At 41.2% G+C, this 24939-nt stretch overlaps 1 protein-coding gene across 1 annotated transcript in view; it reads right to left on the reverse strand.

The window, feature by feature from the left end:
• NRIP3 (nuclear receptor interacting protein 3) overlaps window positions 1–24305 on the reverse strand; it is a gene marked incomplete at both ends in the record, with an annotated part of 36530 nt that extends 12225 nt beyond the window's left edge. Inside the window, 7 exons of the mRNA XM_084238715.1 lie at window positions 3831–3925; window positions 4034–4086; window positions 5416–5555; window positions 7506–7588; window positions 8194–8355; window positions 23591–23751; window positions 24260–24305. Coding sequence (XP_084094841.1) covers window positions 3831–3925; window positions 4034–4086; window positions 5416–5555; window positions 7506–7588; window positions 8194–8355; window positions 23591–23751; window positions 24260–24305 — 740 coding nt within the window. The remainder of the gene's footprint in view (window positions 1–3830; window positions 3926–4033; window positions 4087–5415; window positions 5556–7505; window positions 7589–8193; window positions 8356–23590; window positions 23752–24259) is intronic.
• Between the last annotated feature and the right edge of the window lie 634 nt (window positions 24306–24939).

Here is a 24939-nt window from a genome sequence, read left to right on the forward strand (position 1 = left end):
TATAGTAGATTCTTCTCTCCGATTGAGTCAGGATATGCCTTTCTGTACCTTCCCCTATAGGAAATACTTGCCTTCTGGTGCCAGAAAGAACACTTCCCACATTGACACCTCTGAAGACAACAATCACACTACCATTGCCCCTTTCTCAATACTCCACAAACTGTATTCACGTCCCTGTCTTACAAATAACATCTCCTACATACCTAGTCCTTAATACTTCTACATATAGAACTGTAATCAACTAAAACACCAATGTCATCTTCATGAAGGTCTGTCAGTCTAAGTTCTCCACCAACACGCAAGTGCAATAGACTCTTTAAACGTGAAAGAATACATTTTAAACTCTGTTATATTTTAATTTTGTTGGTTTCATTCTATTAAGATGTTATGAATGGCAAGTAATAGAATCATTTCGATTCTGTAGCTTATTGCTCTAGGTTTGGTGTAGGTTTGGCTAAAGATACCTACAAAATAATCTCTAGTGCCAAAATTCTTTGATTCTAGGACATCTAGGCAGGTAAGACAGCTTAAGTCTTTTTATATTTTTATATTTAGAATAAATAGACAAAAATAAGGCAAGGCCTTCTAAGATAGAATAACAGTACCATCTGAATAGTAGAACCATAATTCCTCTAAGTTGTAATAACTGTTGCCATAGTCAAAAAATGTCCTTGTTGACTGCTTAACCACATTGTTTAAATATTTAAAATATCAGCACTTAAAAAAGTAAGTTTCTATCATCTGTAAAATGCCAGCTTCCTTGGAATGCCATTGAGACAGAACTTTTAACTACACATTAAGGTTCATTTGTTCCTTCCCAAACCTCACTTATTTGTCTGAACTAAATTTCCTCTTCTAGAAGTATGTATTTTCTCACACAGTGCTAATCAGCCCACTAAAAAAGATGATTCTCATACAAAGTTAAAGCATTGAGGGACTACCATATGCTTACACTTTATTTGGGTTATCTCATTTGTTACTGTAAAGTAGGTGCTATTATAATTTCTGTTTTGTAGATTATAAAACCTAGCTCAGCAAGTGTCACTAATTTTCCCAAGGACAGTAAGAGGGAGATGAAGGGAAATAACAATGGAAGAAATGAAGACCACTAAGCCTTGTTTAAAAAAAACGCTATGAGTGGGGCCTCCCTGGTGGTGCAATACAGCACTATCAAGCTATTGTCAGCCACTGCAGCCAGCCAGGGAGCTGCCCCACATGGTGCAGCAGACGTCTCCTGTCTTGCCCTCTGCTCCCCTCAGCAGTGTATTTCAGTACATCTGCCTGCTCTGCTCCCCACTCTGTCTCTGGTGGATCCTCTCACCCCCCTGCACCTGTGGCCTACACATCAGTTCTTGTATGCATAAATAAATAAATCTTAAAAAAAAAAAACCCAAGAGAGAAACACTGATGCAATTAGGTTGTGCCTAGGCTTCCCCATTTTCCTGGGGTCCTGACACAAAAACTTCATCAGACAAGCACACAGAGGGGAAGATTTCACTTTATTATTACATCAGTCTAACAAATAAACCCAACACAGCCAAAAACATTGAGCAGATAAAGTGCCAATGCAGAGGCCTGGCGACAGAAGGAGGGAAAAATCCAGTTCATCTCCTTCATGTCCCCAGCCTGGAAAAATAGTTCTATTACACAAATGTTAGAATAGCTGACACACCAAGAAACCAATTCTATAGACACTTTGAGGTAAGGAATAGAGAAATCTTACCAGGTGAGGTCTGTGCAAGGCAAGGAAATAGGAAAGTCGGAAAACATTTGTTTCTCAAATGAGTCAGGCATAGAAATACTAAACGACAAAAACAATGTTTTTTAAACTACCGTATTTCAGAGAGACATCAAATATGGCATACAAGGGTCACCAGTTCTGTAGGTTACTTCTTACTGTGACCTGTCTTCAGAACTATAAACTGGGTAGACACTCTCCCTACAACCTCAATAAGAGATGCCAGAGAGAATTTTCTAAGATTCTGGGAAGAACTGACCTTATCTGTTTACCTTGCCAGTCCTGAGAAGACCCAGTGCTCCATATGAATGTCAAGGAGATAAGGGTTATCAGAATAATCAAAGCAAGAGCATTAAAAAAAAGATTAATGAAGCTCAAGATTTCCCATAATTGTTTTGAAGATTTCCAGTGCCTCTATCAAGGCTGAGGTTTAAATGCACAATTATTTGGTTAGTGAATTCAAATGATTCATTGCACTGAGTAAGATTATGATACTTTAAGCTTAGACCACCCCAACTGCTTCTATTCCCAAATTAGAAAATCATTGACTGATTCTCAGAGGCTGGAAAGATCACTAAAGACCATCTGATCATTCCCCTGATGCATATGATCCTGAACTCAAAGGGCCAGAATAAGTCATATCTTCCCAGCACCTGAGAATTTCACTTGGTATATAGAGAATCCAAATAAAGATAAAGTCAAGGAAGTTCCATCATGCCTGTCTTGTGGCCAAGAATCAAGGCTGGACAGAACTTTCAATTAGGAAAGGAAGAGGTGAAGTATTTCAGCTGTGTCCTGGAAATAAGAAATGGGCCAAAGTCATGGCAGAATAAGGGAGGAGAGTTGAAGGGACCTCACAGGAAAGCTGCAGACCACCCACCGTAGGTAAGAGAATGGAGTGGGGCTGGAGGGAATGCTGAAGGCTGGTAGCCCTGGGATCACCTCTGCTGAGATTCAGATGTGGCCTCCCCTACTGTGGCTGTGCTTACGTTTTCCATCCCACTTCCACTACAGAAGCTGAGAAGGGAGTTTGGGGATGACCCAGTGATAACTGGCTACAGAATGGCTGTCTAGTTGTTCAAATAGGAGCCAACAAGTTCCTAGTTTTCAGGGAGCTTAGAGCTAAAAACATTTGGTAGGGACAGTAGCTGGACATTAGATGAGATTTTTGGTGAGACATAGCAAAGTTCAAAGTGGGATCCATTAAATATTCCATGAATTACAGCTATGGGTAGACTTGGGAATCTTTAAAGGATACCCATGCCTGACTATTTTTCTAACTACTCTAAGCACTTCCATAAGCAAATTGAAGGGAAGATTCCTTTATAGGTATCCTTATCTGACATGCCAACAAAAAGGTTTAAGCAACCTCTTTGAAATAACTGAAAGGAGGTAAAAGACTCCTGTTTATTATACACTTTAGCTATTGGAAAAGAAGCAAGTGTATGTGTGGAGAAATAGAACCTGAAATAGAGTGGCCTCTATATGACAAATAAAGACAAATTTGAGGAAGAAGCAGAGAAATAGGACACAAGTGAGACCTGGCAGTGTCAAAACAGTCTATAAATTAAGTGATCAAAGGAGTAAAAAACAATGGCTATAACCAGACAAGATCTCTAAGCACAGACTAAAGTCTAGAGAGGTCTGGGTGGGAAGGAACCCTTAGAGCTTGTATTAGAGGGAAGGACTTGGTCCACAGCAAGTTGCTTCTGTGTTTAGTTGGAACCCAATTTTCTCAATCTGTCAAACTGGTATGTGTGCATACATGCAGATATGCTGCAGGCTGTAATTATGCTTCTGAAGTGCTGAAATGAGAAAGAAATAGAAGTAATGATACCAAATTCAAAGACGTTAGGCTAAAGACAAGTACAGTTTTAGTTTAAAAGCTATTCATTTTCCCAACCATTTTGTGCAGTATTACTGCTGCTCATTCTGAAGTGTAGGTTAGGTGTTCTGTGGGATGGGAAGGGATGTACTGTGATATGACTGAAGGCCAAAGGCAGAACACAATCCCATATTCTGTGTGTGAAAACCCCCAAATCCAGCTCATAACAAATGGATTTGACTTAACTTGATGCTTTTGGGCACTCACTTGGCTTCATTTGAGGAAACTGTCTCCACAAAAGGGATTTCTTCTTTGTCTGTTTTTCCCATGATCAGCCGGTGCTTATCCAAGTTTATGATACACTGAAACAAAGGGGAATCAGTGGTTACTGTCAATAAAACCACGATGGGGTCTCCATGTAAGAAGACACTGCCGTAAAGAGAAATCAAGGGAAAGTAGAATCAATCTACCTTCAGTGATCGAAGAGTCTGAAGTCCAAGGGACAAGTTTTTCTCATTGTCCTCTAATAAAAAAAAAAATTAAGATTCAGCCATTTTCATGCTGGTATCACTATTAGGTTTCATTTCACTATCCATCCATTTATCTAACAAACATCTGTTGAGCATCTATTAAGTAATTTCTCTAGAGGATTATAGTTAAAAGGCAAGAGAGCCAATATTCAAACTCACGACTTTTTAACTTTAAACAAAAATCAGGAACTTTAGAGTATATGAGAGGAAATATAGGAGATATTGGAAAATTATCAAAGGATTTATGACAAAGGAGTAAGGATTTATGACAAAACAAGTAAGAAGACCTTGTTCTCTACCTTCAACTTGCGAAAAGCTTTCCGTAGCTATTTTCATCTACACACAACAAATGCTTGTTTCCTTGCACCTTGAAAATTTTTTTTATCGTGAGTTCCTCATGTAAGGATGAACAATGCAGCTGCTATTCGGGTATGCAGAAAGCATTCTAAAGCTTCTAGAAATTTTCAGGTTTTTTAAAACTTAATGGTTCATTCAAAAATGACTTAAAAATAAGTCTCTAAAGAAGATTTTTTTTTCTGAGTGATTCTCAACATGTCTTGAATATAGCTTAGTGTCCAGCTGGCATTTTAGAGGACACAAAATGGGACAAGGTCTATATTCCACAGAAAAGTACAAATCTGGGGCCTCCCCTGGTGGCGCAGCGGTTGAGTGCTGGGCTGCGAAGCTGCCCGCAGCCTCTGCAGCGCCATTTCAATCCCTGGCTGCCGGCGAGGGTCCCACATGGAATGACAGACCTCTCCTGCTGCGCCTGCTGCTCCCTTCAGCAGTGTATTTCGTCACTCTGTCTGTTCTGCTCCCTGCTCTGGCTCTGGTGAATTCTCTCACCCTCCCGTGCTTCTGACTGTACCCAGTGCTTGTATAAATAAATAAATAAATCTTTATTAAAAAAAAAAGTAAAAATTTACAGGCATGAGATCTCATGAGGGCTTGGTGGAAGTAAGGAGAGGATTTTTTTTTTTAATTTTTTTTAAAGATGTATTTGTTTATGCATACAAGAACTGGGATGTAGATCTGTGGCAGGAGTTGGGGGGTGTGGGGGGGGGGGGCCGGGGCGGTGAGAGGATTCACCAGAGACAGAGTCGGGGAGCAGAACAGGCAAATGTACTGAAATACACTGCTGAGGGGAGCAGTGGGCAAGACAGGAGAGGTCTGCTCCACAATGTGGATTTTCTCCTTGGCTAGAGATAACTCATGTTGCAGTGGCTCATGATAGTTGGATAATGCTGTGTCTTTAACCCCTGCATCACCAAAGAGGCCCAGGGAAAGGATTTACGTATAGTCTAATATCCAATTCTACTCACCAACCACAGCTGCTGGGCAGTCCAGGCGGAGGGAGCCCAATGTGATCACTAGGTGCTCAATCTGGCCCACTACTTTCAGATGCCGGGGTAGAGAAAGCTTCTCTCCTTCATGCTTGTGAGATCTGACATGCTCCTTGAGTCTGCACCAGAAAGAAAAATACCAGAATCCCCTTCGCAGAGGTTCCTTGTGGTATATGGCAATGCCTGCCTTCTGACCACCACTACAGTTTCTCCACTTTTCTGGGATTAATTTACAAAAAAAATGCTAACAGCACATACTTTTGGTTTCAGCACCTAGTTCTAAATATGCAGGGGGATTAAAAAAAATACTAAAGATTCAACTGTTGTTCTTAAAAATCTGTTTCACTACCTGCATTGGTGAAAGCCAGTTGACAAATATACTCAGAGAACCCTAAGCTAGAGAGTGTCCCTGTCCATGTACAAGTTAACATGGCCTTTTATCCCTCTGTGGGTAACATCACAGAGAGAGCAGGTTAATCCTAATTTTTGCTTAATGTCTAATGTTCTCCTTTTCTTTTCCATTTAAATCTAGCCTTACCAGATATTCTTAGGCTATAAGGTTAATGGAGGCAGGTACTTATTTATAAATGCACATTGATACTGGAATCATTAAAAAATATCATGGAGAAAGTCCTAATTAAAATTTAGTCTGTGCAGGGGAGGATGGAAAGAAACAGCACCAAGGTTTTACACAGTTATATAAACTGTTGGAGCAGCTAGCACCTGAGCTATTATGGGTTGGTAGATAAATACTTAATTATGGACTTTCTGTGCCAATACTTCTGCTTTACTCCATTTCCTCTCTTTTGGTATAACAGACCATCCACAAGAAAAATAATTGCAGTTTTACAGATGGTTATTAATTCCTCTGGAATCATGGCAGTCTGCTGCCTAATTATGCAGCAGGACATTATTAGTCTTTCTGGAACCTTCATGTTGCACTATATCTCATCTCTCTACCCCATAAAACAGCTTATGATTCTTCCTGCAAGAACACTTGTGTCCTGGACTCCCCCACTACCCTAAACAGCAATGCACAAAAGCCTTACATGCAGCTACAGAGTCACAGTGGTGGCGAGGGGTGATGAAAAGGTAGAAATGAGAAGGAATAGATCATATAGCAGAGATTACTGATTACACAAATCAAGTCCTGTGCAAGCCCTACCTAAGAGTATGGACATCTTGAAAGTAGCTTAAAATGGGCCATTATATCTGTCCTATGGATTGTTTCAATACAGAGATTTAGACTGGGGAATGATTTATTGAACTTAGGGCCAGAAAAGTGGAAAAGGATATTGACTTGATTTCTCCTGGACTATCCCTTGGAACCCAACTGGTACTTTGGAGGGGAAAAAAAGGAATAAAGGAAAGAAACAGAAATAAAGATTGAGTGAAAAGGAGAAAAGATACAAAATGGCTCACTTTGGCTGAAAGAAGGAAAACTCAATTCCAGCTGTTGGAGAGCTGAGACATTCATTACACAGTGTGTCCGTCTCACACCAAATCTCCAGCAGGGCCAGCAGTAAGATCTGATTTTACATGTTCTCCAGAAGGAGGGAAGATACTATTAGCTATCTTAATGATGGTTCCAGCCAGTAGTAACTACAGCCCTACTCCAAGTTCTGACTGATGTTTCTTAGGACAGGTAATGTAGCCTCCAGAAAGACCCTGAGTAAGCTAAGGTCAACCATATTCTTGCTTTCATTTGTCTAGGTATATGAATAGGACAGTTTCTTCTAATCTGTTGCCTTGGCAGGACATACAACAGGATCAGGGAAGTGCATACAGTGATCCAAGGACTCCATAGTCTCTTATTTCAGAGTCTAGAGGTCTTTGCTCAAAACTTAATAGGTGGAGCCTGAGGTTTTCCTGGCTCACTGATTTCTCCCAGTTGCCCAAGGACCTACCACTTCACCGCTCCACTAAGGATTGATTTTGGCTGATAGTTGAGTTCTTCACACTTCTTTTGGGGTCTCTATGGAGACCCTCAACCATCTCTAAGTTCAAAATATATTCAGGCAAACAGTGTATTAGCATCTAACTTCCACCCAGCCCAAGTGGCTACTTACCCCAATCTGTCCACACAGGCTGAAGAGATGAGATTATACTGACAGCCTGTGTCAACCAAGGCCTTTACATCCTTTCCAGCACACTATGGAGAGGAAACACATTGTTCAACAGGAGCCAGAGAAGAAACAGGGAAGGGAGAGCCAGGGAGTAAGCGCAGATGTTATATGACAGGTAAGGTTGGAGAGCATTCTCACAGGGGTTAGTAGTGTTTCATTTTTAGCCACTGCTGAGTCTCCTTTGAAGGGTTCTTTTTGTTGTTGAATCTAGAGCTAAGAGAGTATCACAAAGGACTTTGGATGTTTCATTCTATATACTATGTGTGTGTGAGAGAGAGAGAGAGAGAGAGAGAGTGTGTGTGTGTGTGTGTGTGTGTGTGTGTGTGTGTGTGAGTGAGAGAGGGAGAGAGAGAAAGAGAGAGAGAGAGAGATCCCTTTGCAAATTTGATGAAAATTTTGGTCTTTTTTTTCCTGTAAATATGAACATGCATACAAAATACTGCACACACCTCCAGCAGGGCCATAGATGAAAATTAACGTTCATAGATGAAATTAACGTTCATCTATGAATTCCAAGGTAAGACCTACATTCTGTACAGTTTAGAGGACAGGACTCCCACTATCAAGAACATAAAGGGTTTAAAACCATACTGGACAGAAAACTCTGGAAAAGCTGTTCTGAGAATATTACCTGGCAAGAAACCAAAATCATGTCATCCTCCTCAGACTTCTTTAGCCCCTCAGACTTAGCCTGATTGAGCTTGTTGGTCTTGGAGGCCCAAGGGACACGACTGCTTCGGAGCTTAGAGAGGTTGGTTTCCATAAGGCGCCTCTGTAGAATATTATGAGGTTGCTTGAGAAATAGAAAACAGAGACATTTTAGAGACAGGTCATTTCTTCCTCCGTTGTCCCAGAGGTGCTACAGAAATAATGCATAAGTTTCACATAACTGAGCTCTACCTTTGCTTCTTATTTATTCTTCCTTCAAGTAGGAACTTCCCTGGTATTGTCAGGGTAGACACTATAAGCTGATTTGTAGTAGGTGACCCTGAATGAATGAGAGAGTAACGTGGGACTCTGGAAAATACAGAGAGGGCCAATGAATATTCTAGAGGTTGAAAAGAACTGAGGGACCCTTGTTATTTGGACTACCTGGGTTTATAGCTTTCCCCCTATTTTGCCCCCCACCCCATCCCATTACAAGGGCATTTCAGGAGAAAAGTAGTCTTAGTCTATATGGAACATGTCTATCTTCCCAAGTGACTTAGAGAAAGAGTAGTGCATTCTCACAGGCTGAAAAACATTACCTAGCACTGGTTGTCAGAAGTTCTGTCTACTGCTATTTCAAGTTTCATTTCCTTACATTATTATCTTTTGGACCCAATCTATATATGCCTTAGTGGCTTGGATCTCCTGTTGGTTGAATCACCCATGGGGCAGATAGATGGGAAAACAGAAATTCATGATTGATGAGCAACTCTCTCGGGAGGCATGCTTTGAAACCTGGTAGAACCCACAAAAATCATTCTTACTAACATCCTCTGGACTACAAGGAACATAAGGCTCTTCATGCCATATGCTTGTCATCCAATTCTCCTCTCTTCAACGTGTCAAAAGTGGGAGTATAAAATGGACAGTCTGACCAAAAAGCAGGGGACTTAATTAAATGTTATATCTGTGCCAGGATAGCTAATGTCAGGAAGCAGAATGAGGAATGTAAATGTAAGTCTGCTCTTTGATAGTGCTTAGGAAAAGTCCTAGGGCAGATATATCCATCCTCCACTGTGTCTACCCTAAAATGGCCTCTAGAAGTTATAAGTCATCTCTTGAAAAGTAATTTGACCTTAGAAATTTCTATGTATAAATATCTTACTCCTAGTTTACAATTACTTCACAATCCTTCAAAAGATAGAGTCTAATTCCAAGTTTTTATGTGATACATATCAGACAGTGCTCCAATTCTAGGGGAAGAGAGTCACTTCTAGAAGCCCAGCGCCTCGAACCTTCCCACGGAAGTGAATAGAACTGGAGAAGGTCTTCATTATCTACCACCTTATAGATTTCTGAGGAAGAATGGAGTCAGAGCCATGACTCACTATAACCCTGGGGAGGCGAAGAAATGGATTCCCGAAATACACTGATACTTGGCAAAGCAGATTCTAAATTAGTATCTTTGGGAAAAGAAGAGAGAGCAGCACTTTAAAGAAAATGAGTGCTTCTTAACTTGATAAAGAGCTTTAGGAAGTGCTAACTCTGTCAGATTTCCTGATGTTACACTTAGAGAATGCTTTGCTCCTCAAAAGAAACAGAAAATCTCCATTCTTATCTCTCTCACTAATAAGATTGGATTCTTAGCTTAAGTCAAACTAAAGTGATGTGTTGTTTCTGTCAAGGCCATGCTTAGCAGGACCAAGACAGGTAAGTTGGTTTTGAAGAACTAAAGACTAGAAGGGGCTTCAAATGCCATCTAATCAAAGTCCTCCTAACCTAAAGCATGGAGCTTCCCTTCTACGCTGGTCTTGCTGAACACTACTTTACCTGGTTACTCTTACTCTTGTAAGGGAGTCTAATCATCACTGGGCATATGAAACAAATAAAGCTCTAAAATCATTTTCCTTGAAGTAATTTCTTTTCTAAATTTTCCTCCCTTCCTACTGGACCTTTAGTAGGAAGACTATAAAACATACTCAGGCTATAAAACATACTCATAGGCTATAAAACATAGGCTATAAAACATACTCAGTGTTTACATATATTGGGAGAAAATGCCTCCACAAACCTTAGACCCTGCTTTCTCAGTTCTATACCACTCCCTGTCTCTTCATGCCTCTGTATCACCCATCCTTGTCTTAAATGATCTCTAACAAAAAAAAAAAAAAAGCCAAAATCACTATGTCTGTTTCCTGATAGTCTATATTTTCTTCATTGAGCTCACTTCTGATCACAAAACCAATGATTTTCTAATTTCCAAATTTGGCAGATATTTTCCAGTTTTCATTTTATTTGGCTTTTCAGGCTTTTGGCTCTGCTCACTATTCTTTTATCTGTTGTTTTCTTTAGTAACCAAAGAAGGGTTGAAGCACAAATGTGCTCATTGAAAAATATTCAAATATCATTGAAGTACATAAAATAAAAAGGGAGTCTCCTCAACCTCTTAACCCTGTCTCACCAAGCGGTCCAAATAACAACCACTACATTTAGAAGTATATTCTTCCAAAATGTTTAATACATTTGAATTATAATATATTTCAGGATCTAGCTGCAAAAACAGTTTTTCTACTTAAACTAAAACCCTGGAAAAGTTGAAGAGTTACCAGCATTAGCATTACCAGCATTACATAACAAAATATTCAGTTTAATTGAGTTAAAAATTTATAGTCAATAAATCTAAACGAATCTCAGAGATGTTTTCTGTGGTCATTTTATTATGTCTACATATTTTATTTTATTTGCTTTTTAAAGATTTATTTATTTATACATACAAGAACTGGGGTACATGCCAGAGGTGTGGAGGGTGAGAGGATTCTCTAGAGACAGAGTGGGGAACAGAACAGGCAGATTGACTGAAATACACTGCTGAGAGGAGCAGCAGGCAAGTCAGGAGAGGTCTGCTGTGCCATGTGGGTAGCTCCCTGGCCAGGGATGGAATTCGTGCTGCAGTGGCTGCAGATAACTTCATGGGTTGCCTCTTAACCCCTTGCACCACTAGGAGGCCCAGGTCTATGTGGAACCAAGCATAAGTATTCTTAGCCATTGCTTTGTCATTTTGTGTGTAACTGCGATTTTAGAATTTTAGGTTTTGCTGTCCCGGGAATGAGGACTGCATTCCAGAGATAGTTTCGACAGTTTCAACCCTCACTCCACCCTTGCCGTCAGGTCACCAATGAGGGCGAACTTGCCGTAATTGGAGCTGCAGGCTGGAGCTGCATCTCAGCCGGGCCAGTCAGCTTAGCATTATAGCCGGGCAAAATTGAAGAATGCATCCATGTAGCCAATGAGTAACTGCCAGCATAACCCTATAAAATACCCCTGCTTCCTTTGTTCGGGCTCTCGATATCTGCCGCTGTGTTGGTAGGTGCCGTGAGCTTGGACTCGAGTCTGTAATAAACTCCCTTTTGTGTCTGCATCGGCTGTCTTTGGGTTCTTGGAGATTATGCTCACCGAGTCTGCTGATCTTGGGCACAACAGTCTACATATTTTAAATGACAGTGTAACTGTACATCCACTTCTGCTCTAACCCCAAAATGTCAGTAAAATGATAGCAAAAGAATAACAAAGATAACAGTTAAAAAAACAAGAAAAAAGAGACATGACAAAATTTTGAAATGTAGAAAACAGACAGAAAAGTGGTAACTGACCCAGACTAGAGAAAGCTAAGTGCTTTACACAATTCCACTTCATAGATCAATGGATTGACAGAGGTTGCTAGTTGTTCAAAAGTCATATGCTCTTCTTTCTGGGCAGATACCCAGGCTATGTTTCCCAGCCTTGCTTGCCATTAGAAATAGGTAAAATGAGTTTTAGCAAACAGAAGGTAAACAAAAGTGACATATACCACTTTGAAGCCTGGCTCATAAAAATCTTCTCTGCACACTCCATTCAGTCATAAGAATGAGTGGCTGGAATGGAGATGACCCTTGGGGTAATCTTCTTAGAGGTCACATGTTGAAGACAGACAAGCCACTCTCAGTCTGGGCCCTAATGATTACATGGAAGAAGACTAGCTTCCTGACCTTTCCATTATTAGTGTTACTTAAGAAAAAATAAATAATTATGTTTGAATTATAATATATTTCAGGATTTAGCCACAAAAGCAGTTTTTCTACTTAAACTAAAGCCCTGGAAAAGTTGAAGAGTTACCAGCACTAGCACCTCTATAGCTGGAGGGCACAGTTAGGGCTGGAAATAGATTAGTGTGAAGCCTACAAAAGATTCTCATTTGACCCAGACAACTAAGAAGAATGCCAAGAGTTTACTCCTTTGTAAGAATAAGTCAAAAGACTGGTTGGTTGATAGTGTGGCTAGATTTAGAAAAAAGTTTAAAAGTGTTATATTTATAAAAAAATTAAGGATGAGGGTGGATATGAGTTTAAAGCTTGAAAGGACCCATATGGAGCCTTGCATAATGAAGGTATAAAGATCTACATGGAGATTTCATATCACTATGAATTTTTTTTTAATAAATAAATCTTTTTCTTTTTTTTTTTTTTTTGCAAAATTTATTTGTTCATTTATTTATACAAGCACTGGGTACAGTCAGAAGCGCAGGAGGGTGAGAGAATTCACCAGAGCCAGAGCGGGGAGCAGAGCAGGCAGAAGGACCGAAGTACACTGCTGAGGGGAGCAGCGGGTGGCAGGAGTGGTCTGCGCGCCATGCGGGACCCTCCTCCCGTGGCCGGGGAGCAGCCGGGGATCGAACCGGCACTGCAGCGGCTGCGGGCAGCTTCACAACCCAGCGCTCAACCGCTGCACCACCAGGGAGGCCCTCACTATGAATTTTTTAAAAGTATTATGGATTTCAAAGACTACAAAATTTTCCAAAAGGAAAAAGATGACCCAACTAGAAAGCATCAGGAACAAGATGACACAGGCCTGATGACTCAATGGTAGTAATACAAGTTGAAAGAAAATGGAATGACCCTTTAAAAAATATGACAATACATAATTTTAAAATCTAGACAAACTATCAATTTAGACTCAGAAAAGTAATTTCCCAAGGATCTTCAAGAAGCTACCAAATATATGCTCCACCAAATCAAGGGAAATCAGCAAAGAGAAAACCATCGGATTCAAGGAATAAAGCATCCAATGGAGAAAAGAGGCGAGAGATTCTCAGAATTGTGATAGAGGGCAAGTCTAGAATATAGGGAGCAGGCCTTGAAAGCAACCAGTCCAAAATGAAATAGGAGGCTAGGGTAACACCAGGAAGATTGTCTCCATGCAGGAAAAGAATAGACTAACTAGATCTACAGTTTTAAGGTACTGGGAAGAGATTTAAATTTTACAAGGAAAATTAAAGAAAAGACAAAGTAATTATTAATTTTTGAGAATAATACACATTTATATGAGAAAGGATTCAACTGTGAATAATATGAACATAGTTAGAATAATATAAGCAGTAAATGCTGATTTGACCCAAAAGAGTTATTTAATACAGGGAACATTATGGGGAAGTATAAGAACATTAAGCCTTTGTTTTTATAGTAGAAAATCAATAGATAATGGTAAAATCAATAAATCAAGAAACAGCGGTATCACATTTTGTTTTTTTTACCTGATGTAACATTGATTTATAGCACTGTATGTGATTCTACTTACATACTAAGAACTTTGAGTATGTTTTATGGTTTATGGGGGAAAAAAATCCTTCTCACACCTCACCTATCACCAAGGCATGCTTAGCCTTCCACCAAGTATCACCATATTTCTAAGTAAACACAAGAACAGATTAGATTTTGTTTTAAATTATATACATGTATTTTTAGATAAAAATAAAAATTAAATTTAAAAAAATTCCACATGTTAGAAAGGTATTCAGTCACAAGAAAAGTCAGCTCACAGTGGTTTATGTGTATTTTTATCACATAACAAGAGGTCACAAGGAAGGCACCTCTTGGCACTGATTCAGCATTGTAATATTCAGGCGACTGTCTCTGTAATTCTGTTTGTATATTCCTTTCTGGTTATATGATGGGTGCCCTAGCTCCAGACATTACATCCACGAGAAGGCAGGGACCATGTGCCACTGACCTCTTTTATCAGGAAAGCAAAAGCTGTCCCAGAAGTTGTCTAAGCAGTCTTTTACCTATAGTCTTGGTCAGAAGTCACATGACCACCCCTAATTACTGAGGAGTTGGGAGAGAAGTTAGTGCCTATAGTTTTTATGGAGGAATCAGGCAGACAGACAAGTGTTGAAAATGGATGGTAATTTAGCTACCTAACCGTCTACCACATCATGCAAAACAAAATGTAACTTAGGCAGGTATAATGCCAGGTTACCCTATAACCACATCAGCATCTGTTTTCTAACATTTGCTCTACTTTCTGCAGTAATTCCCTGCAGAAATTTGTCTGTGGTACAAACACACCTCAATTTAACTATTTAATGACCAAAGGAATTTTTAGGTTGTTTCTACATGTTTGCCATTAGAAATAACACTGAGCAAACTCAACATTCCTTTTTTTTTTTTTTCCACACTCTCCTCCACTGGCTTCTAAAGCCATCTTTACATCTGTTCTACATCTGTCTCTGTTACTGGTTCCTTTGTTTCTGCTCATTTCTTAAATGTTAGTCTTCCGTATTACTCTATCTGTGGTCTTTTTGGTGTACATATCCTTTCAGGGCAATCTTATCTGCTTCAATTGCATAAACTACTACATTATTTTTGTTGTTGTTTACTTTTGTTTTATTTAGTTGTTTGTTTTGTTTCTTAAATACACTGTTTGGGTGAAAACTGCTACCTTTATAATGATGACTGTCTCATGTCCAGACCTCACTTGTGTTTAAATTCATTTTTCATTAATTATTTTTTAAATTTTCTTACATCATCATTAATTTTTGGACAGTATCTGACTTCTCCCTTCAGGAGTAGTCCTCACAGTTCTCCCACCACCATAGCATCTGTGATCTATCACACAGTTCCTCAATTCTGTGTTTTAGACCCATAGATCCAACTGCCTCTTTGAATTTCTCCACTAGATATCCCACAGCCAATCTCAAATTAAACTTGTCCTACTGATCTTTCACTCAAAACTTGCTCTTTTTCCCTACTCCCTATCTTGATGAGTGAAAGTCTGCCTCTTCAATACCTTCATTTCTACTGTTAATGCTAAGTTCAAGCAATCTCCCAAAACATTACTTCGTAGTCTCCTTCCCCTCCAATGGTTCTCTTGTCTGTTAGATCAAACATAAAATCCTTAAGTTAGAGCTTAACCTCTTTCACTTACTACTACTCATTCTCCTTTATTCCTTCATGAAAGCTTTCTGTTTCAGCAAAATTATCACTTGTCATATACTACCCTGGGGAAATCACTAATCTCTCTAAGCATTACTTTTCTCTAAGTCTCACTTTCTTCATTAGTAATAAAAGAGGTCTGAGTTCCAAAGACCTGTTTAGTTTTAACATTCTGGTTACTCTAAAATTGTCAGTTCATTCCTTGGTAAAATGGCATCGCCATACACCCACCCATTCTTGATTCTTTTCTTTCCCTAACATTCTATCCCAAGTTCTGTTGCTGATTCTGTAACATATCAGGAATCAGTCTATACTTCTCTCTTTACTACCTTCAGTGTAATTCAAGCCACCACCTTCTTATCTGTGCTACAAAAGCCTCCGAACTTGTCTTCTGCCTCTTCTTTCATTCTTCTCCAACTCATTCTCTACACAGCAATCAGAGTGAGCTTTTAAAAAGATGTGAGATAATATACTCCCTTACTCAAAAGCCATGCAATGGCTTCCCATTGTTTTCTGAACAGAATTCCAACTTCTTATCATAGTCTATAGGGCTTTACATCATCTGGGACCAGGACTTTGATCATCTTGAACACAACTGTGTTCCAGTTCTTAATGTAGTACCAAATGAATAAGCTCTATCCTTTACTTCTTCAAAAAGACTTCCAAGATTAACACCAACTAGTTCCTTCAAGATTCCTTCAATACTTGTACATTAGTTTATTCTACATGCATTCACATTACTTAACTGTGCTTTTCAAATTTTCTTAAGTGGTTTGTTTTTAAGTTTACTGAGGTATTGGATTTTCAAAGCCTTCCATTGTTTTCTTGATATCTTTCAAGACACATGATAGTAATTATTAGCTAGGTAAGTGCTGCAGGTACTCTAGTGGCCTTTTGGTTATAATTCTCAAGTCGTCCTCCTGACACAGATCCTGCTTTATGCTTCAGTCTAAGACAACTACTAACCTAAGCATTCCCTGGCTCTCTATTGTCCCTGAAATATGGTTCCTAAACCCTAATCAGGAATTAGGCATCTAAATCCATTTAAGGCTAGCTTTAAAGTGCTACCTCCATCATCATTAGGAACTTATGAAGGAAACAGGTACTCTGGGCTGTGCTAGGTGGAAATAGCTGAGATTTCTCAATCTGGCACTCAGTCTGCTTAAATGTCTCTTCTAACCAGGCTGTAGAGTGGGAAGTGAGGTGAGAGGAAACAGCCTATACTGTAGTATGCCACTGAATCATGATTTGAACAAGAACTTCTAAAGCCACTTTCTCAATTCCTTTATCTATGCTACACTGAACCCTAACAGAATCAAACTAATGGTCTTCTGTGCTCCACAGAATGGACTAGACTGGAAATGGACCAGACTAAATGGGCTACCTTCTTTGCAGCATTTATTCTCAGCAGAGAAACCCAAGGTATCTAGCTAGTCATAGAACCACTAGGTCCACAAAGAAAAATAGGTCAGCAAATACACACCAAAAAATCAAATTCTAGTCTGCTGCTTGTTTTAGAAATAAAGCTTAACTAGAGCACAACCAACTCCATTCATTTACTGTTTAGAGCTGCTTTAGCATTATGACAGCAGATCTGAATAGTGGAGACAAAAACCTTTCCTGGCCTGCAAGCTGGTCCTTTACAAAAAAGGTTTACCTAGCTCTGACTCAGAATAGTGTTTGAATGCATATGCAATGGAGTCAGACAGAGCTGAGTTCAGGTTAGTAAGTACCTTGTAGTGCTTGTATAAAGATTCAATGAGGTGGTCAATATGAAGCACTTAACACTGTGTTAGATTGAGAGCAGCACTCAAATTGTTAGAAAGCATGCATGTATATATTTGTATTTTAAATCCTTACACTTGGTCTAAAATTGAAGCTGATTACCATTTACTTTTTTGTCCTAAGAGGGCATGTAATAATTCTACTTCATTTTAGTCCTTACACAGTTTGTAGCTAAAGATGGACTCTTGATTAACTACCATGTCAAGCCCAATACACATGTCTTTATCTCTGGCCTTGGAAATCTCAAAGGGCACTATATCTGTGTCTTCTCTTCTTTGCTTACTAGCTGAATATACATGTGACCCATTCGACACCCATGATAACATAAACAGATGGTCCTTGGGTTTGCAATTGCTGAAAAACATATGGGAATCTACCTAAGACAGGCTGCCATATTCATTGCCCCAGGTCTTCTGTGTTCTGTCTCTTTGCCTTATGACCCAACAGGCATGTTATTTCAAAGATAAGAACAGCTTTATACCTGATTGTTACCTGACTTGTGGATTGGCCTGAGATGGCAATTTCTTAGCTCCTTATGGAAGGATGTATTTTTATTTGAAAGGATTCATACATGTGCAGTGAATTAGACTAGATATCCTGTAAAGTTCTTACTTTTTTTTTTTTTTAAAGGTCTAGTTGGCTTTATTATTTTTTTTTTTATAAATTTTATTGTTATATTCCCCATACAATTGCAGCCCCCCATTCTGACCCCAATCCCTCCCCTCCCGCCCCCGCCCCCCTAAAAGTGTCTCTGGTTCATAGTTTTTTGTTGATTTTGATTTTCACTTTCTTATAGTTATTCATTTTCCTGGTCCCTTATTTAAGTTTTCTAGATTCCTGCTATGAGTGAGACCATCCGGTATTTTTCTTTTTCTTTTTGGCTTATTTCGCTGAGCATGATCCCTTCCAGCGCCATCCATGTTGCAGCAAATTGCATGTGTTTATCTTTTTTGAATGCTGAGTAATATTCCATGGTATATATGTACCACATCTTCTTGATCCAGTCATCTATTTTTGGGCATTTGGGTTGTTTCCAAAGCTTAGCTATTGTAAACAGTGCTGCTATAAACATAGGGGTGCAGGTGTTCTTTGGAATTGATGTTTCTGTGTCCTTTGGGTAAATACCTAGGAGTGGAATTGCTGGGTCATATGGAAGCTCTATGTTTAGTAGGTCCAGAAATCTCCACACAGCTTTCCACAGTGGTTGGACCAGTTTGCACTCCCACCAACAGTGCAGAAGAGTTCCTTTTTCTCCACACCCTCGCCAACATTTGTTGTTGCTAGTTTTTTTAATATGTGCCATTCTCACTGGTGTAAGATGGTATCTCATGGTAGTTTTGATTTGCATTTCCCTGATGACAAGTGATGTTGAACATTTTTTCATATGCCTGTTGGCCATTTGCATTTCCTCTTCAGAGAAGTTTCTTTTAAGCTCTTCTGCCCATTTTTTGACTGGATTATTTTCTTTGTTGTTGTTGAGTCTCATCAGCTCTTTGCAGATTTTTGTGATCAGTCCTTTATCATTAGTGTTGGGTGCAAAAATGTTCTCCCAGTTGGTGGGGTTTCTCTTTGTTTTTGTTATTGTCTCTTTTGCTGTAAAGTTCTTACTTTGAGGTTCTGTATGGCACGTTCTGGAGGCAGCATCCTCCCATACTACCTCCTAGTCTTCTCATTCACCAGGAAATGATGATGTTGTAACCAGATGCTGGTATTCATCACTATCATCACACCAGGAAAGAGTAATCACTTCTTTCACTGAATTTCTCTAAGAGTGCTTATTGACTGTTATATCTTGTCAACAAGTAAAGGCTTCTGGTGGTATTATTTATCCTCTTGTGGTCTATTCAATGTCTACACTTCAATAACAATAGACATCTCAAAATTAACTTACTCAAAAATCAAAACCCTGATTCTTATTTCCCACTCCCAACCTGCTCCTCCTGTAATTTTGCACATTTCAGAAAACGACAGCTTTATTCTTCTGACTGCTAGATAAAAAACCTTGAGGTATTCTTGACTACCTTTCTTGCAGTCCCTTAACTTAATCCATCAACAAAATCTGTCACTTCTGCCTTAAAAATATTCCAGAAGTTTATTTTTTCTTGTCCCCATCACTATCATAGTGCTCTAAGCTACCATCATCTTTGACTCAGATTGTGGTACTATAGCCTCGTAATCTACCTCTTGTCCTGTTAAAGCTTAATCCATAAATAGTCTGACATAATCTACTTCTTGTCCTGTTAAAGCTTAATCCATAAATAGTCTGGCCTCTACTGCCTCTTTGATATTACCTCCTGTCAACCATTCCTTTTGTTCATTTTGCTCTAGCATAATAGCCTTCTTACTGTTGTTCAACCATATCAAGCACAATGACACCTCAGCCCTTAGCACTTGATATTTCTTCTTCCTAGCATGTTTCTCCCTAAGATATTTTGCTCCCTAAATTCCTTCATAGCTCCTAAAATGTGATCTTACCAAAAAAGGCCTTTTCTGACTACCCTATATAAAACAGAAAAGTTCCACTGCACCCCATTCTGATCATTGTACATTCCCTTTACCCTGGTTTATTTTCTCCAAATCACTGATTACTACCTGATATATATTTTACTTGTTTTTATTTTCTACTTTCTCTCCCCATAAAAATGCAAATTCCATGAGAGCAAGAACTCCATTTTGGTTTGCAATTACATCTTCAATGCCTAAACTGTTGACTGACATGTAATAAGATTTCAATAAGCATTAAAAAAATTAATTAATCTGTGCTGCTTTTCACGTAACCTATAAACTCCTTGTAGAGAGAAACTTCTCTTTCTTCATCTTTGTAATCTCAGCACATAGCACTATGTCCTGAACACAGCAAATATCCAAATAAAAGTCTGCCACAATTAGGATGTAATTATAGTTCTGGAAATCTTCAGTTTGTACCATATTCTGGTGTTATATTGCTATTTCATGGTCCTCTTTTAAGGTTCTAAAATTCCCTGATTCAAAACCTGTGGCATTATGGATGTCTTGTGGCATTCTGGATGATTAATATACAAGGTACCACCCTGAGCTGCTCTAATTGGCAGAGATTATGGTCAGGTAGATCAGATAGTCACAGTACAGTGCTAGTCATTTCATGGTCAGTTGGCTCTGCTACATTCCACCATCCTGCCTCTGGCCTTCATTCTAGTAGGTTTTGCTAAAACATTTGGCTATGAGCAGATTAACTCATAGATAGGAGGACAAAATTCTATTGCTGAGCAAGTAAGGAAATGGCTTGATGGTCAGTAATATTATCATTTAGCAAAGGGAAATATGATATAACATATTATCCCATGACATAACTGTTTTTCAAAATTAAAAAGGCCTTAGCTCAATGAAAAGAACATTTATGAAGCTGTTACCCAAAAAACAAAAGAAATTACAATAGGCAAAACTCTAAGAGTGGAGATTTGTTTCTCCAGCTTCATCAAGATTTTTTAAAATAATAAATCAGATAAAATATTACTCATTCATATCTATGATTTTAGTTCCTAACCTAATAGAGAAAAAAATAGCACAAGATAAAAGGATAGGCAATGCAAGAGAGTCAAACATAAGAAATAAGATTAATTTTCACAGCAGACTTTGTTGCAGCCAACTACACAGAAGCAGGAATAGGACAAAAGCAGTTCCCTCGAGACAAGAGAACAAGACCACTTTTGATAGCCTATGGTTCTCTTTGCCAATTAAAAAAAAAAAGCATTGGCAGGCTGGTATTAAACAGTGAACGTTATAGAAACAGCATGGGAAAAGGTAGATAACTCAGAAAACCCAGCAGTATAATTCCTTTTTTAATTTATTTTTTTTTACAAGTAATCCCTATCAAGGTTTCAATGACATTCTTTTTTTTATTATTTTATATGTTTTACATCATTCTTCATTTTTATACAATGTATGCTTTATCATCTCAGCTAGAGTCCCCGTGGAATTCCTACCACCAGTTCACCCTTACCATCACTATAGTCCCTTGCCAGCAGTATAATTCTAACATAGATCACAGGATAAGAAAAATTATCCACAATCTTCTCACTGGCTCAAACCTCAGCGTCAAGTAAAACAAATTTGTCTTTCCTCCATCTTCTTTTGGTGTCTTTTCTTCCTCTTTTCTTGTCCCACTTCTACTGAGTTAGTACAATAACCTACTTCAGTTTGCACCAGATCCTGACTCAAAAACAATTCAATCAAAATAAGAACTACTCAGTCAATTTTGGCATCCTCCATATTTTACTTCAGTGAAAGAAAACTGAGTCAATATCAGTCTATACAACTAGAAGTATCCATAAAATGACAAGAGGATATTCCAAGGTTATTTTTAAGATTGTTTTGAGGCAGCAACATCAGTTCCAAGAGATCTTAAGTATGCCACCTCATCCCAGTACTCACAGCTCTCCTACCTCAGCCTGTTTTGGCTTTTATGACCTGCTCTAGCTCTTCTGTGCAATCATTTGCACATTAAAGGTGTGAGAACAGTGAAAGAGAGAGATATTGACTCTGTGGCAATGGGAGAGAGAGACTTCAGAAAGTGTGAATCATGGTTCAGAGTCTCACAGTCAATTGCTATGTGTCACATCCACGTCAATAACCTGCTTCCTAAGGATGCTTCTTCCTTCTAGTTTATTGCCTATGCTCTATGCTATCAGCTCCAGTGTTACTTGAGACAGGCTGGAATCAGAAAAGCACAGAGAATTCTTCCTACATAGGACGAAGTAGTATAAAGAATGCTAGGCAGAAGAATTGAGGGAAAAGTCTCAGGGCCAGGGAAATCCTTGACAGACCAGGAAAAACAAATGTCAATTGTATCCAGCATGAAAAAAGAAAACATTCCACATTTTAGTTCTCCTCCTAATAATTCCCTCTTTGATTCTCGGAACTTCCAGGAACTCATTTTATTTTGGCCTGAAGGTAAGAAGACTTGGACCTGATTTGCTAAATGAATTGCTAGACTGCTTGAAGAAGAAGACTTGGAGATTTCTTTTCCAACAATACATTTCACTCACCACTCTGAGTTAGCATGAATCACACTGACCATTTTGTGGCTCATGCAGGAAAAATATTTAAAAACAGCATGATAACTGGATAGACATTCCCTGCACACAAATAACGAAAATAATTATCACTGTGGGGGATGGCAAAGATGCTATTGGACTCTGTGTCATTAGAGTTGTTGTAAAAGAAAGAAATGGAAGTAAATTCAGAAGCGCTGACCTGCACAGACATACTGGGACTGGACATAGCAATTTCAGTGAACCAGGCTGACATCCCCTCTTCCCTGCCAAATTAAATGTCCAAAGACTCAAAAGAGTACAGGGAAAATTCTGCAGAGTTCCTACTTCATTTAAACAATTAATACTTCATAAATTACTGTCCAGATTAGTATCCTGACCAATAAAGTGAAACTTAAGGAAATCAGTAATCTATCAAAAATAAATAAATAAATGAATCACAAAACTTCCAGATAAAACTACAAAGCCAAACATAAATTTGGCCCAGCACCACCATAATGACTGAAGGCTAAAGGTCACACACAGTTTTTTAAACTAGTAACCCTTAGCCATCCATCCCCTGCCCTACAGATAGAGGACACAGCGGCATCTGAGCTCAGACCGCCAGTCCAGCAGTTTCCCCTTAAAGCTCCATCCTATTAGAAAGATTTCTCCGGTCCCAGCCCCAGCTCCACACATTCGGGTCAGCGAGATGGAGCGCCCTGGTTTCCACACTCCAGCCACTCTTGGGGGGCCAAGGGGGGACGGCAGGAAGGGAGGTCAGGGTGGAGAAAGAGAAGACAGGAGAATGATGCCATGTTTGGGGTTCAGGAAAATCAAAGGTAGGTAGGTAAGACCGAAATCAAGCGGACAAGTAGATCTTGCTAGGGGAGAATGAGCTGAACGAAAGTCATCTGGGTACTGTGCCCGCCAGCCTCGCCCCCACCCCGCGCCCCTCCTCGCTCCGGAGGAGTCGCCCCCCGAGATCACGGGACCCGCCGAGCGGTCCCCGCGGCGAGGCGCGCACCCCAGCAATCGAATCCCGAGCCGGGGAGGGGTGTCGGGCCCCCCCCCCGAGGAGAGAGACTCGACGGGAGGGAGCTGAGCGCCGGGAACGCGAGCTGGACCAGCCCGACTGGGCGGCGCCGGCGCCCGCGGCAGGGGGAGGCCGGCCGGAGAGGAGTCGGCGACCCGGCCCCAGCGAGAGGGTGGACAGCGGCGGCGCCAGGCCCGAGCCGGGGCGGGTGACTCAGTGAAAGCGGCCATGGGCGGGCCCCGGGGCGCGCAGGTGACCGGCCGCCGCGCGCGGGGACGCCGGGGGCGCGGCCGCGGGGCTCACCGTGTCCTTGGACGAGCCCAGCTTCTTGAGGCCGTCCAGGGGCAGCAGGTCCGCGGAGTCCTTGTGGATGAACTGCACGGCCTGCTTCATCCGGCGCTGCTGCCGCAGCGACGCCGCCTCCCTCATGTCTGAATCCTTGCGGCCACCCTCGGTGAGGAGCCCTGAGTAAAACATCTCTGAGGCGCCCGCCGCCCGGGGTCCGGCTGCTCCGCGCAGACCCGCCGCCCTCAGCCTCGAGCTCCTCCAGCGCCGCGAGAGCCGCGCGCCGCGGCTTTTATAGCCGAGCGTGACGTCGCGGGGACCAGCCAGTGCGCGCGCGGGGGCGGGGCCGACGGCGCCTGGGGGCGGGGCCTACGGAGCCTAGGGGCGGGGCCTACGGAGCCTAGAGGGCGGGGCCGAGGGGCCGGAGGGGCTGTGGTGGGCGCGCGGCTCCTGCAGCCGCGGTGGCTGCAAGTCGCTGCTGGCCGCCTGCGGGGCAGAGCTGCCAGCCCAGAGTGGCGACGCGACCGGGACTAAGTCAGAACGCCAAGGGTCCGTCGCGTCCGTTTAGCCAATTGCCCCACTCCTCATTGTGAGTGCCCCGCATTCCCAGGACCGGGATGGAGCGTGGCGGCCCAAAGCAGGAGCAGCCCCGCAACCCAGCCCCCGCCGCCCGCGGGTCCCACTCACCTGCCCACGCCGTGGCAGACCCGGGAATCACCGACAGCTGGGTCATGCCGCCTGCACTGTTGCTGCACTTCGCAAATGTCCAAGCACCGCACCCACTGCCGGAGCCCAATGCCTACAGTTGGTGCTTCCGAGGACCCGCGGCACACTCCCCAAGTTGGGACGGCTCGGGATTTCTCCAACTTCAGGTCGGGCCCCACCCACCAGGTCACGTGGCCGGGGAGAGGGCAGCCTCTGCGGACCGGCTGGAGGTGCCCTTCGCTGGACCCTCCCTCCTCCTGATACCCAATGCCCAGGCCTGGCACCCTCTACCCGGGCGGGGTATATGAGCTTCGGAGGGAAGCCTTCAGGTGAGCTTGGAGCTGAGGAATAGCTCCTGCGCTCCCGAGTGTGACCCCCAACACCAGCTCTTTGGAATATCGGGCAGAAAAGCAAGTTTGTCTCCCCCAACACCAGGACTTACACCCTTGGGAGGGTCTTCACCTGTCTCCAGCTTGCTTCCCAGAGAGTTGGAATTCGGTTTTCTTCGCGAATCTTTCATACTTACAAGACATTCTAATGGGTCCTTCAGGCATCCTGGGTTCTGTCCTCGATGTTGTGACTTACAAGCCATGTTTCCACCCTAGAAACCACCACTATCCTTCCCCATCCCATTCCCAGGAGCAGGCATGAAGCAGAAAGAT

Source organism: Talpa europaea, assembly GCF_964194135.1.
Source record: "Talpa europaea genome assembly, chromosome: 1".
In the NCBI taxonomy this organism is placed as follows: Eukaryota; Metazoa; Chordata; class Mammalia; order Eulipotyphla; family Talpidae; genus Talpa; species Talpa europaea.